Here is a 19,588-nt window from a genome sequence, read left to right on the forward strand (position 1 = left end):
TTTGGAGGTTCTAGCAGGGGAGCGCAGCTGCTCATATACCCTTGACCGAGGAACGGGCCTCCTCTCTCAGGGGGTGGTCGTCCTCTTCAATCAGCATGCAGCTTCGCGAGGGACGCATATGGAGCGTTGAGGGAGGAAGGGAGATACCTGCCTAGCCAGCCAGATCAGCCGAATCAACCCTGGCCATCAATGGAGTGACAGATGTCGCAGCCAGATCACCTTCACATCCTTAACACTCACTGGGAAAGAGCACAAGAAGAGTGCAGACTAGAAATATACCCAAAGTCGTGCACACATGACCCACTTCATCCAACTGAGCTCTACTTCCTAACAGCACAGTCAGCAGTGCACACTGGCAGATTAATCCCACTGCAGATCACGCTGTCCTGATAACCCAGTCATCTACCCAAGAGCTCTTAATCCAGTCACGTTAAGAAGATAACAGGCACATGCAGTGCATCTAGAATGTTAAAACAAAAAGTCTTTCAATCAGTTTTTAAATGTCACTAGTTTATGGCACTTGATGGTTTGTTGGTTATTGTCTTTTAAGCTTTTCACCTCTGGGGATTTTCAGATTCACATTTTAGCATGCGCTTTGTATTATCAAAGACACATTAGTGTTTATACTTTTAAATTGAGTCAAGAAAATATTTATATACCAAAACTGGGAACATTTTAGAATGATCTCTGATTGTTACATTATAAAAATTTTAGATTTAGCTCCGATGTCTATGAATAATGGCATATAACAAATGATACAAGGAGAAAAATTAGTTTAGACATAAATGTATGTATATATACTTGATTGAAAGATAGAAATAGATGAAAAATACTGAATTTTAAAATGTTATTTCCAATTGTCCCTTTTGACTTTATTAACTTAGATTGCATAAGTGTGAAAAAAGTTTGATAGTAAACCTTAACAGTGAGGTTGTAAAGAACGGTACACTCTCCCATACTGTAGGTGAAAGTATAAGTGTGTAGAATATCTTTTAAGGGTAATTTACTAACTTACTAACATTTTAAATAATAATTTACACAGAACTCTGGTTTTGTGAATTTATTCACAGATGCTCTCTCCCACACTACACAAAGTTATTCACCATCAAGCAAGAATATTTTTATAGTTTTGGTGTAAATGCAAAATATATACATTCATTCATGTAATGGAATGTTATGTGGTGGTACCTGAATAAATGTAGCACAAGTATATCTGTATTTGTGTAAAAGTGGAGAGATTATGAATGCAAAGTTTTGTTTTTCAGGGAGAACTTCATAAGGGTGTCCAAGAAACCATTATTTTTAGTGAGTAAAACTGGGTATCTCATGGCTAAAAAGAAACACACCTTTCATTGTAGGTCTTCTTGCTTTTCAGTTTTTAACCAGATGCCGGTATTATAACTACATACATTTTAGGTACATCAGCTATTCTAACAAAATGTTTATTATGTCCTAGTCTGCTTATCATATTATCCATATTTTTGATAGTTCTACATTTTATTTTTCTGCAGGCACAAAAACATACCAAGTACCTAATAAATTTAGCAAAGATCTAAAATGAATTTCCAGTGCTTTACATGATAATATGTTATCATTCAAAAGCTGACTTTAAGGTATTGTTGTAGACAGTTATTTGGGTACAATTGTTGCAAGTATCACAAATATATCCTCACAAAACCATTTTAATTTTCAAACATTTATTTCTTTCTTCATGCTCTTTAATGAATAGGAAAAAACATGCATTAGTGAAAAAAATTTAGGAAAGTTGAATTCAAACATCTAAATCTTTGAAAAATACCTAACTGCTCAATTTCAAAGTTTTCTTCATTATATACTTAATTTGAAATTAGATAACATATGAATCCTAAAACTTGCAAGTTATAGTGATTTGTAAGAATTAATATGAAATATGTTCTGTCCTGTAGCATACTTTCTATATATTTTGTAGGTTTATTACTAGCTCATCTGATGTATTCTTAAATTACTAGATTTTCATCATATCTTACCACTTTTAGTTGTACTTTGTGTAATCATGTCATGCTTCAGCGTACAATGTGAAAATGTCACCACACTAAAGTATTGTTTTTGAGGAAAGAAGAATCGTTTTGATGTGGTAGACCTCATAAGGCTAATTATCTTTTCTGAAATTAGACAAGACTCCCAATAGGCAAACGAGGTAGACACATGTATGCTTGTGGAGTTTTGCTGAGATTAATAGGGTTTCCATCCAATCGAATGTCCTCTAGGGCCTTACGAATATATGTCAAATTTTTAACATTGCAGAAAGTATCTTCATGCATCTCCAGAATGTTGTTATTCTAAAATAAAATAAAATAAATTATAAGACAATGTGTAACATATACTTAAAATTGATATTGTAATTTACATTATTGAACATATATTTTTATTCTTTTATTTTTCCCTCAACCAAAACTAAGTATTATGTGAATATTATATACCATGCTCTTGCCAATTAATGAGAATATATTTTCAGAACAGTTATACAGTTTCCTCTACAGAGCCTAAACTTCAGTAAGGGAAACAGAGAATAAGTAAATGAGAATAATTTTAAAAATAATAATAATAATAATAAATGACAAGTACAGTAAAACTAGTTTGTGAAGACTTCTGTTCACGAACAATTTGGTTTGTAAACAGAAGCTTTATGCAAAATTTTGCTTTGGTTCACAAACTTTACATCGGGTGACAAACAAGACCCTGGGAATCTTCCCAGCACGGACATGAATGTAGCCATCTTCCCCAGAATTGTGGAACGAATTAAGTTTGTGAACTGAGGTGCCACTCTGCTATGAAGAAAGGACGGTGGCTGTAAAAACATCTTAAGATGTAACAACTGAACAGAGAAAGGAATGAGAAGACAGGCATGCGAAAAACTAAGGGAAGTGTATTCTAGGCTCGGAAAATGCAAAGTTCAAGGCCCGAGGTGGTAACATGTCAAGTCACCCCCTCGACAATTCACCTGTCACTGGATGAGGCTGAAGTGACATGAAAGAGGAAGGGAGCAAATATCAGAAAGACAAGTGGAGCCCAGGGCTGGAATTTTAAAAATAGTTTTTGTGAATATGTTTTACATTCTATAAAATTCTTGTGCTATGCTTAAAGTGTACGATTTAATCATTTAATACATTCAGAATTGTGTAACCATCACTGAAATATAATTTTAGAATACTTTCAGCACCTACAAAAGAGATCTCAAATACAGCACATTAGCAATAAAGCTCCATTTTATCCTTTCCTCAGTTCACTGACAACTGCTCAGCTACTTCCTGTTTCTGTGGATTTCTCTCCTCTGGGATTTCCATATAAAAAGGGCCATGGCCATGTCATATTTTATCTTTTGTGACTGACTTTTTCAACTACATCATGTTTTCAAAATTCATGCATATTGTAGCAAATATCAGTACTTTATTCCTTTTGTTACCAGGGAGTATTGCATTGTCTTGATATAACATATTTTTATTTATCAGTTAATGAAAATTTGGATTGTTTTCAAATCTAACATTGACTTTTATGAATAATGTTTTATAGCTATCATAAAGAATGCTTCAGTGAACATTTTTGCACAAGTTTTGTGTGGAAACATGTTTTAATTTTCTTGAGCACATGAAGTAGGATCTAAAATTACAGTGAGGGGCCAGGGATACAGCTCAGGGTCATAAATGCCTGCCTGGGAAGCTCAAGGTCCTGAGTTTGATTCCCGGTACCAAAAGAGAAAGAAAAAAAAATAAAATTACAGTGGATGTTTAATTTTTAAAGATCTATTTCAGTAAAACACACATCGCCATTAATATCCCTCAAATACTCTTTGCTTTTAGCACGCTTATCTGAACTTTACTGCTAATTTTTGAAGCAACTCTGGATGTCCTCTTTCCCGTATTTAGCTGCATATCATGGCTGTCTTAAGTTTGAATTGATTCAAAGCACTTACCTTTCATGATCATGATCATTCTGTGTTTCAGAAAGAACCAGAAATTATACAGTACCAGATAGAGTGAATAAGGTGGTGTATATAACAAATATATAAATATTTATAATATTTTTCAAACCTACCTTCTTCCCATTGGCTGGCACTTGGCAGCAATGTTCACTCTTTTGTTTTATTTTATTTACCATACCTCATATAGAAACTCAAGAAAGAGGACTTCCAGAAATGCTTCAGAAAGTAGCAGGAATGATGGAATAGTGTATTGAAGCGTGGGGGGGGGTAATTTGAGGAAGATTAGTGGCAGTGTGTCTTTTACTGTAATAAATTGTAAAACACTTAACTATTCACTGTGTATTTTGATCATACCTTATGTATCTGGACATCATATTATGTAACCATATAATAGCTCTGTTCAATTTTAAAGAAATTATTAAATTGTTTTATATAGTGGACACAACATTCTAGACTCTCATAAAAATATATATGTGTTCCAATTTTGTTTATAACCTAATACTAGTAATTTTCTATTTTAACTCAGCCAGTCAACTGGTGTAAATATCTCACTGTAGTTTTAATGCCAGTGTATTGAGCTATAATTGATATTTTATATTGATTTTATAACCTGTTACATTGATGAACTCATTGATTATTTCAAAAGTTTAGTGGATTTCTTATGATATGCTGTAAACAAAATTGAAACAAATTTGGAACACTGGATAAACTAATTTTAGAAGTATTTCTCATACTGTCTTCTGATCCATGAATTTTGACAAATCTTTACTTGAATTTTCTTTCAACAATGTGTTGTACTTTTAAGTGTAAAAGACTTCTACTTTTTTGTTAAATGTAGTTTTAAATATTTAAAGTCATTTAACTATTGAAATACAATTTTTAATTCTGTATTCATATCATGTATTGATAATGCATGAAAATGCAATTGATATTTATATAGTCATCTCTAACCTGCCACATTGATGCATTCATCTATTAGTTCAAAGCGTTATAGTATTTAGGATTTTTCTGTATATAAATCTTGTCATCTGGAAATAGCAAAACTTTTATGTCCTATTTGGATCTCATTTATTTGTTTGTTTGTGTATTTATTTTATGTTTGCTTATTTACCCCAGCTAGAACTGATAGGTACAATACTGAATAGAAGCAATGAGGCAGTCCTCTCCTGTTTCTGATCACTCTCCATGAAATTAGGTGGTATTCAGTTCTTTTCTAGTAATATCTTTGTCTATTTTTGTTATTGAGATTAGTATTTTAAATTACTGATCCATATTTTTCTTTCTTATAGATTTATTCAGATTTTGTATTTATTTTTTAGTCAATTTTAGTAGTAATTTAAAATCTTCTAAGGGAAACTCAGTATCATATACTTACTTATTAATTCTACTGAATTTTTAAAGAAAAAGTAATATTAATTCTTCAAAACTACTCAAAATAATTAAGAAGAAACCTTTGTTAACCCATTGTATAAGCCCATTATTAATCACACAAAAACACAACTAAAAATTTCTTCCTAATAACTATTTTAACTTGTCATGTTTTTCTGATTCCATTTGTCTCAAATTACTTCCTAACTTTTTGGTGATTTCCTTTTCGATTAGTTAAGGAAAGTTGTTTAATATCCACATATTTGTGAATTTCCCACATTTCCTGTGAGATTCCTTGATTTCTAATGTAAGTTTTTGAAATAAGAAAACATATTTTGTGCTAATTTGTTTCTTGAATTTGTTGAGGCAAGCTTGTTTTGTGGCTTAGCTTAAGGTGTACACCAGGACATGTTCCTTGTGTACTTGAAAAGAATGCATTCTGCTGTTGTTGAATCAAATATTCTGTGGATGCCTGTTAGTCTTAGCAGAGTGTTGCCAAATTCTGCTATTTACTACTGTTTTGTAGCTAGCCAGTCTATTGGTAGAAGAACATCATTCTAGTAAACATTCTTTTGCCCAAGTACTCCGTTGTAATTGCTATACTTACTGTCTTGACAAACATTTTTGCATATTCATTTATAATGTAATTTATATGAGTATTAAAATTGCATACAGATTGAAGAAAAGTAAATTTTTGATAGCTTGTCCTAAAAGTTGGTGAAGTGACTGAGAAACATTTTGAAAGGCTCAATTAATGTTTCTCAAAACTTACAAAAAGAATGTATGAAAAAAAAAAAAAAAAGAATGTATGGTCAGTTACTTAGAAAGTCATTTCATAGTGTAAGTACATAAAGAAAATATGTAATATAGGTAAAATGAATCTTATAGCAGCTTGAAACTAAAGGTAAAGTGTACATAAAGGAAATTTTATACAATAATCCCATATAATATAGGTAAAATGACTCTTATAGCAGTATCTCATACTGTAAGTACAAGCACATTATGTCCCAAAATAACACAGAGTTAATTACTTTGTAGGTTCCATATATCCCAGACAACAGTAGTAAATTTAGTTCATAACTGGAAAACACAGTCCACAATTTCTTTGATGATTCCATTGGCAATTCTGTCTCCAATCATAAACAAAGCAAAAACATAAATATAAATTTGCTGCTAGAAAAAAATAAAGAATTATCTAGAAACAAAATGTGGTCTACACCAGTATTGCATGTCTATATCTGTTTTCATGAGAAGCCACTTTGAAGATATCAATATGTAATACAACCACCATTTTTAATTCCCTACCACTTTGTTTGTAACTCTGTACTGTCTGTATTGTGCTTGTGATATGTTGTAAAATGTTGTATGTCTGTTAATGTTTCCCTCCTTTTATCTTTAAAATAAAAAAAAAAAATGTGGTCTACAAAGAATACCTTAAGGAAGTAAACATAATCATAAAAATTCAAAGGAGACAGGTATCCAGGCTTCAGCCAGATGTACTCAAAAGACACTAAAATATGGAAATATATATTAATAAAAAGAAAAGACAAAGAAGCAAATATATGAGTCTACACTGAAAAATGTAAGAACCGTACATGTGTTCCTACATAGAAAATCACATCTTAGAGTGGTTTATACATTTTCTCTTGAAATTATAACATTGGACTATGATGTTTCTTTGAGCATATAATAGATGTCTTCTCTGTATATTTATTCCATAGAGCAGATGAAATTATTGCAGAGAGCTGATTACAGCTGCTGAGCAAAAGCTACTCACATTTGAATAAGGAGTCATTTATCTTTCTTTGTTTCAATAACCAAAAATGTTTTGGTTGAGCAAATTTTAATCACTTGGGTACAAATGAAATATACTTAGAAACTATTAGATCATAACATTCTTGAAAATGTGTTTTTACTTACTTCTTCAAAGATAAAGTACAGCTTAATAGTATTAAAAATAACACAAACTTTCAAATATGTTGGTTAAAAGAAAAGCAGAGAAAAGAAACGACTGCATTTTCTTTATGCAAACAAATGCAAGCTTGTCATTTCTCAGCAAATAGGAATGCCTTAAGATTGAGTATGATAGAGTACATAAAACTTAAAATCCAAAGCTCAAACTGACATTTTTCCCTGGGCTAGAAGTAGATTTTTTTCTTTTTTCATTTTCTCTTCTACTTCTAATCTTTACTTTTTAAAAAAAAAAATCAGATGAAGATTTCAGATTTGTTTTAAGGGAAGCTCTTTCTACCAAAAACATTGTATTTTGATTTGGAAAAGAACAAAAATAAAGATAACGATCAACAGAAATCTAGCATGATCAACAGGGTCATGAGTGATTATATATCTTGTTCTCAGAAATAATGAGTGACAGAAAGAAAAGATAAAGCAGAAGAGTTGTCTTCCTATATCAGCACGCCATTAGAGACAGGTTTTTGTGCTCCAGTTTCCTCCCTTTGGTTTGGTTTTGGCTGGGCCTTTTGACCTCTTCTGGCTGCCATACACCTACCTGAAGGTGAAGGGCACGAAGGTTTTCTGGGAGTGGCAGAGGAATGTGGTCCAAGTTGTTATCAGTGAGGTAGAGATGGTGGAGGTCATACATATCCTGTAAACAGTCCGAATGTAGGAATTTAACAGAAATCCCCTCTTTATGCGACTATGTATGAAATAATACATGCCTCCACAAGTCGTGTTTTCTGGTTACCAGACCATTCAGTTGAGTTTTAGAAAGAAAAAAAAAAAAAAATGTCTGCAAACAAAGTATTTCCTGATCTCTAGGAAGAACCTGTCTATGTTCAGTATAATTTTCTCAATTGAAGCAACGCAGCCACTTACAGTAGGATTTTGATGATATTTATGAGAGATGGCCATAATTATTTTTTTATTTTACAGTCATGAAAACATGAGAATTTCTTCTTCCCAAAAAACTTGTAGCCTCACAAAGAAAAAGGCAGCTCAGTAAGACAGAAAACTGTTAAACTATAACTTGTCTATTCTTGCTGAACTCCGCAGAAAAACTGTGACGCTCCATCATTCATGCTAACCTATTCTGACTCTTAGTAGGCTACAGTCAGGTCACCTAATTCCCTTGCAAAACATGGGCAGGAAGCCTAGCAGAGAAACAGTATTAAGGAGGCCACACTACCCACTCTGTATTCCCTGGGAATAGCATGGGATCTCTTCAAAGAGTATTTTAACATCATTTACTTAAGGAGGAATAAGGGTGAATAAGAAAATCAATCATCTAATGTTCTCAGATTCTAGGCTGCTGCTCCAAGCAAGTCCTCTAGCTTGAGACTTGTGAAGTTTACTTAGAAAATAATACCCCTAAGGTTAACTTGATCCTTGTGGGGTCATTTAGAAGCCTTTGGTCCTGCATCCTTCCCAAGTAGTTATCCTTTCAACCATGTAAGGCACTCTCTCGGAGTGGAGTTCTGGGCAAATGCAAATTGTTCACCTCTACACAGCCACCCACTTGTTATTCTTGCTCTTTTTCTTGCTGTTCCTAGTACTTGACTATCTTCAGAATGTACCAGTACACAGCATTTTTCAAAGCATGATAGATACAGTAGTGAAGTTCATTTTGGAAGTTAGACTTTTCATTAAATTTGATCCCATTACAGAAAGAGAAAGCTCGCCATTAATAGCAAATGAAAGGGAAAGATGAAAGCCTCACTTATGAAACCTAAGACTTACTTTAAATGCTTCCTGCTTGATCCCTTTCCTTCCAAGTCTGTTGTTGCTGATGTCAATAAATGTCAACGTGGTTGGCAACTCTGGGAGCTGCCTTATTTTGTTGTCACGGAGGATAAGCTCTCGAAGTTGTGGCAACTTTCGGAATGCGTCTTCATCAATCTCAGATATTAAATTGGATGTCAGATCAATCCTTTTCAAATCATCTAGAAGAAAACAATGAAGGAAGTACACACTCTTGAATATAATTTCATGATACAATATGACTACAAAATTCTCTACGTATTGAAAATGTAAATTCAAATTTAGAAATAGACAATTAATGAAATAATTAGCCCTGCTATTTTACGAAAAATGATCTTTCCAGACACACTTTGTATTCATACACTTATAAGAAATTGCAACATTTGCTAAAAAGTTTGGCACATTTGATTTAAAACAACTGGTCTTTTTCTCAGCATACTTCATACATTTTGTCTGGATTTTAACTATTCTAAATGTTTTTCTCAAGAAAGAATATCCAAAGATACAGGAATTAAAAGGAAATCTTTAAGTGATTACACTATTTTACAAAGACAAGTACTAAAATTCTTGTAAGTTGGCAACAACTATAAAGCCAGAATTAAGCTTACATCATCAACCATAAAATTATTATGCTTTAATTACAGCTTGTTCAAAGCACCAAATCCTTCTAAATATATGATCATGATATTTTACTCTTAATGTCATAAGATAGTAAGTTATAGCATATAAACTACAATTATTTTTATATTTACTTGAAAATGGCTCGTTTGAGAATATCACTAGCAATGTGGTCTCATAATGACCATTAATTACGGGTTCTTTCTTCTTATCATTACTAAAATAAACTTTCAAATATTTCAGTAAGAAAAAATTGATTTATGAAGCATAGTTTGTTATTCAACTTTTGTTCTCAGTGCCAACATTTTACACTGTCCAGATTCTAAGGAAGAACATAAAAAAGAAGTGAAGGACGTTAATGTTGTCATCGTACTTAGGCTTGCAAAGTCATTTCTGTTGATCTTTTTAATTCTGTTAAAGCGAGAGTAGAAATAAGCAATGTTCCTGGGCAGTGGGGGAATAGCATCGAGTTCATGATCATCACAGTACACAGTCGTGCTTATACAAGCACACAGTAGGCAGGTTGGGAAGTCTAAAAGGCAGAGAGAAATAATTACATGTAAGTAAAAAAACTTCTAAGAAATAACCCAGTAAGGAATACTTGGTAAGCAAGATTACAGCCTCACAAGACACATTCTCATATATTTCACATTTCTCTTATATTTTCCATAAATGAAATAGTAAAATCAATGTGTCTATTAAAGCTACTTCAACATTTTAAAAATATATTTTGAATTATGGATGGATATGGCTTGACTGTTACTTCTATACTAATTAGAAATTCTGTTTTCCCAATATAAAGACCAAGAGTGCACATTTTATACAGTTAAAGTATCACATATAATATTTTTATTAGAACTCTGATTCAATATTTAAACTTCCCACTAAATCAAATATAACAATCATAATTAACTTTTATTAATTTAACACATACTATTGAATACTTTTTATGTAAATTTACCACGCTAGCTAGTGAAATAGTAATGAGCACAAATAGACACAGATCCACTTTATCATCTGCTGTGTGAGATGAATGTTAATCACACAAGAAAGTTAGGTTTTGATTATGCTCAATATAAGGCATCATATGAACATAACCGATGGTATCTGGCCATCAGGGAGTGATGAAAAGACATTTTTTTGATAAATGATAATGGAGCTGGTATTTGTAGGAAGAGGAGAAATTGCTTGTGTAATTAAAAAGGAAGCAAACAAAGGAAGTAGCACGTATCAAGTCCCTCCACTTTGGAACAATTCTAAGATGGCCCATGTGGCTAAAACCAAGCGAGTCTTGGAATGTGTCTGCTATGGCAGTTGTCTTGAAGAGACCTTGGCAGAGGCCTGTGCAAGAGCCTTGTGAGCTATGTTACAAGTTTCTGTCTTCATTTCAAGGACAGGCAGGAGGACTGCGGGATCTGATTTGCATGTTAAGACACAACTTTACCGGAAGGTGAGGGAGAACACCGGAAGAGGGCAAGTGTGAATAATGAAGATGAGTTATAGTGTAGATAAAATTTAGAATTTAGATTATTTCTAAAATCAAATCAGGCTAGTGACTTGGTGATAGAGAAGCCAACAATCTGAAGATGTTTATGAGGCTGTTCTATATCTCAATACATCAATTTAGTTTTTTCTCTGTGTCACATGGATGCACACACACACACACACACACACACACACACACACACGTCCTCGCCCCTCCTTCTCTGTTTACTAACCATGTAGAGAATGCTAAACTTCCAAAGGAAATAGAGAAGTAGCGATCAGACACAAGTGCAAAGAGTGGCACAGAGAAATATGGAGCAAAGTAGAGAGAAAGTTTTGAAAGAAAGTAAAAAAGCAAGAGTCTAAACTGCAAGATAACTTAAGGATGGAAAACACATTCTTAATGTTGAAGTGCTTTCTGCTGCAATCAGAAAGAAGAATCTGTAGAGTGATGAACGTAGAAGCCAGATGACAGCTAATTTAGGAGAAAGTGGGAGGGAGGGGAAAGTTTACAGGACATGTAGACAAAGCTCGTAAGTTGCTTGACTGTGAAGGATGAAGAAGGACAGATGCCAAAAGTCTAAGAAGGTGTGTCTGGGCTTTGTCTGATGGGGTGTGAGGAGACTAACGTGAGAAGGACTGGAAGGAAGATTCAGGGGCAGACTTCATGGAATGTGAGGTCTTTGTGGAGTCTGGAGCTTGGCGTTCTGGAGAGAGGACAGGACAAAGTAGACTCAATTATAATTCAGCACTAATGTACCAGACCTTCATTGGTGTGTGGGCCCAGAACCCCTGTGAATTCTGGTTCCTGTGGGGAAGAGCCATCTATCAACCTGGGGGTAGATTCCTCGCCCTCCTCCTCCTGCACCTCCTCAGACTGTGGGGCTGGGGTGAGGAGCTCTCTGTTCCCTGAAGGCATCACTGTCACTCTTTCAACCTGGGGAAAAAGGCAGAATAGAGTCAGTCAGGCAACCTCAGTCACCCTGTACAGCAGTGACCAATTTAAAATGCACCTGTCATTGCCACAAGATGTCGCTGACGTCTTGAAGTTCAGCACTATCTGGCCAGCCTGCTGGGATAGCACAGATGGTTTAAGTGACTTATTATTGTTTCTAATGAATTTTGTTTTTTAAACCTTGGAAATTTTTTCCAAAACCTCTTTTTTGGTCTTCTTGATGTTTTCTTCCAATATCATTTATGTCTGTTCATTTCATGGGTTTTAAAGAACCCCACGTATTGTTTTCTAATAATATACAGCATTGCAAAAATGGATCATTACCGTGAAAGAAGTGTGCAAAGAAAATTCCAAAAGCACTCTCCAGCCATAATTCTACTCCCTAGAAGATAATAACCAGTAAGATGTGTGTTATCTCTTTTTAAGCTTTCATTTCCTACATTCAAGTATTCTTTTCCTTCCCAAAACTCATGCTTTGTACTAAAATAAAATGTATTGTGATGCTAAAATGACATGATTTGAATACAGCATATAATTTATCACGTATTTTCCATGTTATTTCAAAAACAAGTACTAGAAAAACTGTCTATGTTAAACTTGAGAACTTTGACAATAAAATTTATAAACTTGCAAAATGTTCAGAAAATTTTCAGATCACACTTTTTATTTCTAATTGTTTTTATTTGTTATTGTGAGACAAGATATGGCTAAATTGCTAAATTCCTTAGGATAGATTTAAACTTATGCCTTTCCACTATATCCAGCTGTACAACTTTAGATTATACTTGCTCCTGTTCTTATTTGCATTTTTATATAATAAACTGTTGCTTCTCTGAATAAACCTTGAGTTTAGAACACACCCTCACTTTCAGCTACCTGCTCTAACATTCAGTATCTTTTCAGTTATATTTCTTAGTATATGTCTTCTTCTCTAATGAGCTTATAAGCTTGGGATGGGAATTTGTTCAAGAAATTAGGAGTGGAAACATCCAAGATCCACTCTTTGTGATCCATTGTCCTCCCCACACTACAAGAAATCTCAGATTCTCCTGTGGCCTTATCAATATAGATTCTTGCTCCTTTGCACTTTCTTTGTTTGAATTCTTAATAAAAAGCAAAGAGACACAAATTACTTTCTAAATTATTTCATACCAAAATGGTGAGTAAACTGCTACTTTCCTCTATGAAAAGGTATTTATCAAGACTAATTAATTCCTGGTTGTTTCAGATGATCATAAGATTATACAGTTCTATTTATTAATTAATACCACTTTTATATATTTTAATATATCACTTAACAAATGAAAATGCCTCTATAAGAAATGCTGAACCTTCTTTTGTTCTTACATAAAATCTCTTTCAATCTTTCCTCTCATGTACTACAATCATTTCATCAGTTTTATGCATAACAACTCTATTGGTTGTTAAAAGTTAAATTGTGTCTTCTATCTTTATATCTCTAGTCTATAGCAAAATAGGCAATCAACAAGTCCTTACTGAGGTATAAGTAAAGAAAAATATTGCTTGTCCTAGGTTCATTTAATTCACAGCTCCACGCTTCACTGTAGAGATTTTGCTGAGAAGAATCAATGAATGTGCTAAGGCTTACTTTAAAACATTTAAAGCAAGAAAACAAAGCAAAAGGTTCTGCACCATTTGATATCTTAGGAGCCGTGCACGAAGATGCTATAAAGATTGGCCAGAAATCTCCAGCTGTGAAGACAGGGCATCTCCTTAAACAGAGAGACATATGGTTTCCATCAGTAGGGTCAGAAAAGAACGGATTTGCAGAAAACCCAAAAGAAGGCTCCAGAAAGAGAGGAAATTGAGACAGATGTTTCATGGAATGCAGGCCGCCTAAAGGGAGAAACGCATTCCAGACACGTTGCCTTGAATCTTTCACTTTGTAGGAAAATGTTTGCACATACTTCTTACAGATAATTGTTTTTCCACTGATTTGATGTGAAGCTGTAAGATCTCATTTGTCATCCAGTATAATGAGGTAGAACAGCTTTGGTGTTTATCAGAAACTGTTTCGTTCATACTGCTTGCAAATGAAATGAGCAAAAACTTTTAAAACCAAGGGAAAGCAACGCCTCTTCAGTTCAGCAAAATTGCAGACCCTAACCTCATTGTACTGCGCCTGGAGAGCCTTTTCATTGTAAACACATTTATTCTTACCATTAAGTAGAAGTTATTTGGGCTTCTGTCTCTTTCCCTCTTTCAACAATCTGCACACTGTGATATGACATTGTGAAGCAATGCATGCAACATATGAAGCCAGGAAGCCATAACTACCTATCTGTCCATGGGACACATTTATGATTATACTGCAGAAACCTTAATTTGGACCCAAACACAACCTGCCAGACAACATCCTTACCCCTCTTCACAGACTATAATCGATAATGCAGAAATGTAAATATTGTTTAGCCTCACATAAATATGTGTTCATCCTTTCAGTTTTTCTTCTTTCACTTTCCTTTGACTCTGTGTTTCATTCTTGCTTGTTTCCTAATGAACTGATGTTTTAATTGGTTGCTTATATTTCTTTATTGAGAACACCCCACAGCAAGGGTCTTTACTGTGTATCATTTTGATTTAGGCACAGCTACACTTGTCACTCTTCTGTACCTAGTGTTAGCAAGGGACTTGTTAGAGTCCATTGCTTTGAAGAAAGAGCTATATTCCCACTTGGCCTTTGGACTATCAATAGTTTTTGTCGTGATAAACTGTGCTTATGAGTAGATTTTGTATCTTTGAAAGAGCATAGACCAGAAATGACAACTGCATATCCCAGAGAGAATGACGTGGCAGAGGAGGTCTCAGCAGATGTCACCGTGGAGAGCTAATTCAAAAGAAAAGAAGTCCTAAGGCCTGGTCAGAGTGCTGCGCCTGCCCAGTCTGGACTCCATGCAGGCAACCCGGCACCTCAGAGAAATCTCGTGGTGAATGGTACTGACGAAACTGAAATCTTTCAGACTCAGATTCTGCCTTGTGGGGAAATAAAATCCTCTCAATAGAAAAGAATCCTGTTACATTTCTTGTATCACACTGGGCGGACACTTTTACTAGCAATATTAATGTTGTTAATATTACCTCAAGATATTCAAGCTTTTCATTTTCTAACAATCAGCAGAATTGTCTGTCCACAGCAAAAGCTTAGCACAATTTTAAGTAACAATATATTTGGTCAAAAATAATTTTGGGCTAATTCTTTTGCCCTTGAGCAAAAAACACATCTAACAGATCTGCAAAACTTGCTACCAATAAGCAATTTTAGGGGCTGGGGATTTAGCTCAGCGGCAAAAGTGCCTGCCTGGCAAGCACAAGGTGGTGAGTTTGGTTCCCGGTACCGGAGAAAAACCAAAAAAAAAAAAAAAAAAAAAAAAAGCAATTTTACTTCTTAGTTTTAGAGGTAAATTGTGAAAAACTAATTTACTCAGAAATAGCAGCTGCACTTCTTCCTAATGGCTTTGTTTGCCAAAGCCCCTTAAGTATAGACTTTTATCACACATGTTGTTTAAACCTGTTATGACAGTTGCAAACCACTTACTGCCACTCAGCATTGTAGAACTCCACCTTTCAATTTTGTTGATATTTTGATGTCATTTTAGTCTCAATACTTCATCTGTATCCGTGTCCAATGATGATCTCAGTGACAATTTGTGTGTATTAGAAAGAGATGCTATGAAGGAGTTCAAATTACCCAGATTTGTTTTTTACCTTCATGAATAAATGAAGGTATCAGCGAGTGAAAGAATAGACTTGTAATTCATGGAAGGTTTGCTAGTCTTTGTAATTATTTAAGCAACCAGACTGAATGGATGCCAAGCACTATGCCTTAGGTATGGTCAATTGTACATTTTTCTTGCTGATATTATTTCCTAAACATCCACCAATACCATTATTTTTCCCTCTATCTGCCACCAACATCATAATGTAAGTGATCACCTAGTGGTGCCTGGAATATAACAAATGTCTACTTACACCCTATTAGAATATTCTCCAGGATTTATTCAATAAGAATGACCCTTTAGAAGGACAAAATTCTCCATGTTAACTATGCCTAAAATCATTTTATAGCATTTTATTTTTCTTAATATTCACAACAACAGTTACCTTGCAGAAGTAAAACATTTTAAGTTTTATATTTTCAAAATCTTGGTATAAAATACAGCTGTGTTAGGATTAAAATGTGAATACATTAGACATTAGAATAATTTGTACCAGCCATATAGTAAGAACCATATAAATGTTGGCTGTTATTATTACAATAAGATCAAAACTCCTTGATCAAAAGTCCTACACATTTGGTTTCCATCTGCAATCCACATATTCATATGAACTGTGTTCTTTAGCTGTCTAAGCTGCACTGGCCACCACTGGATTCTCACACATTCAGTATTTCTTCTTCTATGAGACTCTTCCATGTCCTCATTCTTCAAACAAGAACTCTGACCTCTGCTTGGCTTTTGAGATTCGCTGTTTATTTCCCCTTCACATCCAGTTCAAGTGAAATTTCTTCAAGGAAACTTCTCATTACATACAAGACTTAGACAAATATGTTTGGTGACTCCCAGACATTGGGTGATTTTTTTTTAAGTCAAAGAGAAAAGACTAACAAAACAAAAATGAAGACAAAAACAAAACAATACAAAAACAACCAAAGTGATACATGACCTCCAAACCAAAGGATAGGAATTAATTACCCTCCTGAGTATTTTTCAGAACTGAAAACATCATAGCACAGTGATATATGTGCACCCATGTTTACAGCATTGCAGTTACTCATAGCTAAATCTTGAAAACAACCCAAATACCCATCAACTGAGGAATGGATTCAAAAGATGTGGTATTTTTAAGTAATGGAGTATTACTCAGCTATAAAAAAGGTAAACACAAGCATTTTATAGGTAAATGGATGCAACTAGAGATCATACTCCTAAGTGAAATGGGCAATTCTTGCTGACACAGTAATCATCACACGTATGGCTTTAAAAAAAAAAACTCAGAGTTATTTTCTTCCTTGGACACAGGCCCATTTATAGTATGACTTTTTAAGTCCTACAATCTCAAAGTAAAGCCTAGTCTCTCTTCTCTTGAATTTTTGATTTAGACTGGTCTTATAATTTGTTTCCATCAACAGAATATACTGCTGTCAGTCAAATGTTAGCACACTCCTCTAGAAATATTGTACATTTCCTGTTGCTTCCTAATGAACAAGAGAGAGTTCATTACTGACACTGTAGAAACAAGCCAGAAGACTGTATTGGAAGGTAAAATAACATACTCTGGAGAGGAAAGTCATCTCTAATCAGGCCACCCTAGTCCAGCCAGGCCTCAGCTAATTCAGTGGCTGTTTGTAAATGTATGACTGTGCGTAGGACAAACTAGAAGTGCGTGCGCATGCATGCACACACACACACACACACACACACACACACACACAAGAGTGGACCTATGGCTTTATGAACTAAGTAAACTATCATATGTCACCGATATTGGCAATTGTTTAGTACACAGCACAAACTAATGGATACCTATTTAAACATTATATAAAGGAAAATACTACATATTTTCTTTCTCATCATTGTATGTCCAGTTCCTGCTTCAGTGCATCTAAAATTTATTCGGTTTTCTAACAAGTACTGTCGAATCAGTACAGGTAAAGGATGTCTATGTTTAAAACGTAAAGGACTAAGAGTGAATAATAACTAGGAGGTATGATCGACATTGTGAAACGGAAGGAAAATGCTCAAAAGTAAAGGGCAATGGGGGTGTGGGAAAAGAGAAGGGAAAGAAGGGGAAATTATGTATGTATGTATAAACAGGATAGCTACCATTGTTGTACTACTGTCTTTTATTGCTCTACAGAAAGGAACAGTTAATGATTACTTGTTTGATCAATCTTGTATGTCTCTATTTGTTTTCCTGAGAAACCACTTTGAAGATATCAATAAGTAACACAACAACCATTGTTAATTTCCTATAACTTGGTCTGTAACTCTGTTTTATTTGTATTGCTCTTATGCTATTTTGTAAAGCTATTTTGTAAATGTTTTTGTAAAGCTATTTTGTAAATATGTTTTCCTTCTTTTATTTTTTAAAATAAAAAAAACCGTAAAGGACTGTTTTGATTATCAGAGTAAGAAAATATTGCAACGTAGCTAAAAATTCATGAAGGAGAAGATGAGAATGAAGTCTCAGGGTTAGAGCCATGCGATCACACATCTTCAGAGACACTGCGCATGCGGCATTCCATATGAGCAGTGCATTTCTTTGGTATCCTCCTTCTGAGATGAAGGACATCTATGAGCATTGTGATCCTTGGGAAGTAGCTACTCACATTGTAAATCCATAGGTGGACTTTCTTGTTCCCATTTTAATAGTCATATGAATTTTGTGTGGCATCTCTCACTAACCTAAAATCTGATCTGATCACAATTGATCATGTATAGACAATTCAGTTCCTAAATCTGAAGGCAAAAGACCATACCAAGGCCATGTAGCCCTAGAGAAAAACTCGGTACATGGTCTTTTCTTGAATTTGACAATTTTAAAAATATATTGATGCAGAAGAATTGTAAAAGAAAATTAGAATTTGTAATAATTTTATTTTATGATGAATATTATGTCAGCATGAAACATTAGCCTAGTTTAATCCAATAGATGAGGGAATTCTATGAGTTATCTGCTTCATTTTTCTTCTAAAGGTTCAACTAAAATACATTTTCTATTTTGTTTCCATCTAAGCTTGCTCAAGTAGCTAGCCTTAGCCAATGGAGTAGGGGAGGAAATGATGTCACACCTTTCTTCCACTTTAGTAAAGAGTAAGTACATTTTCTACACATTCTACTTCTCATATACTGTCACTGGAAAATACTAAGGACCATTGGACTTCAAGTGGTCATTGAAGTCTCAAGTTAAAGATAGTGAAATTATATCAAGGGACAAACTTGGAACTCTGAATAACTACATGGAAAAAAGCAAACCTGTTGATTTGCACTGGTTACGAAATCATGTCAGAATTCTCTAACCTTTCATTATGCTAATCCACTTGGATTTCAGAGTGGTTTCTTTTAACTACTGATATAACTTGTCCTAGAACAAACATTTTCTAATTTTATTTTATTATGCATTGATAATTATATTGAAAGAATAATTTCAATATTTTATGTATTGACTAACCTAGTACATACACTGGATTTTAGAAAAAACTGGATGCACTACTGTTGTGCATATGTTTCCTGATTTCTCCTCCGCAAACAACTGTGTTTTGATCTTGGCTGTTTGTTGTAGTACTTACTGACATATTGTGCCATTAAATTTGTGTAAATTTACTAAAATAATTCTTAGTATTTATGAGGTCAAAATTAAGAAAGTTATGCAATGGATAAATGCTTGCAGGTTAAATATCAAAATTAGTTAACAGAGTTTTGTTTACATCCAAATAGCATAAAATCAAAATTCTTTATGTTGACTTG

The 19,588-nt window shown here is 34.1% G+C and overlaps 1 protein-coding gene across 1 annotated transcript in view; it reads right to left on the reverse strand.

The window, feature by feature from the left end:
- Positions 1–1,045: 1,045 nt before the first annotated feature.
- Positions 1,046–19,588, reverse strand: part of Epyc (epiphycan) — a 29,975-nt gene continuing 11,432 nt past the window's right edge. The window contains exons 3-7 of the mRNA XM_005374447.2: positions 11,912–12,083; positions 10,035–10,193; positions 9,023–9,225; positions 7,836–7,931; positions 1,046–2,318 (exon numbers count right to left, since the gene is read on the reverse strand). Coding sequence (XP_005374504.1) covers positions 2,148–2,318; positions 7,836–7,931; positions 9,023–9,225; positions 10,035–10,193; positions 11,912–12,083 — 801 coding nt within the window. The 3' untranslated portion in view covers positions 1,046–2,147. The remainder of the gene's footprint in view (positions 2,319–7,835; positions 7,932–9,022; positions 9,226–10,034; positions 10,194–11,911; positions 12,084–19,588) is intronic.

The sequence above is a fragment of the Chinchilla lanigera genome, unplaced genomic scaffold, assembly GCF_000276665.1.
Source record: "Chinchilla lanigera isolate Chin_1 unplaced genomic scaffold, ChiLan1.0 scaffold00004, whole genome shotgun sequence".
Taxonomy (NCBI): Eukaryota; Metazoa; Chordata; class Mammalia; order Rodentia; family Chinchillidae; genus Chinchilla; species Chinchilla lanigera.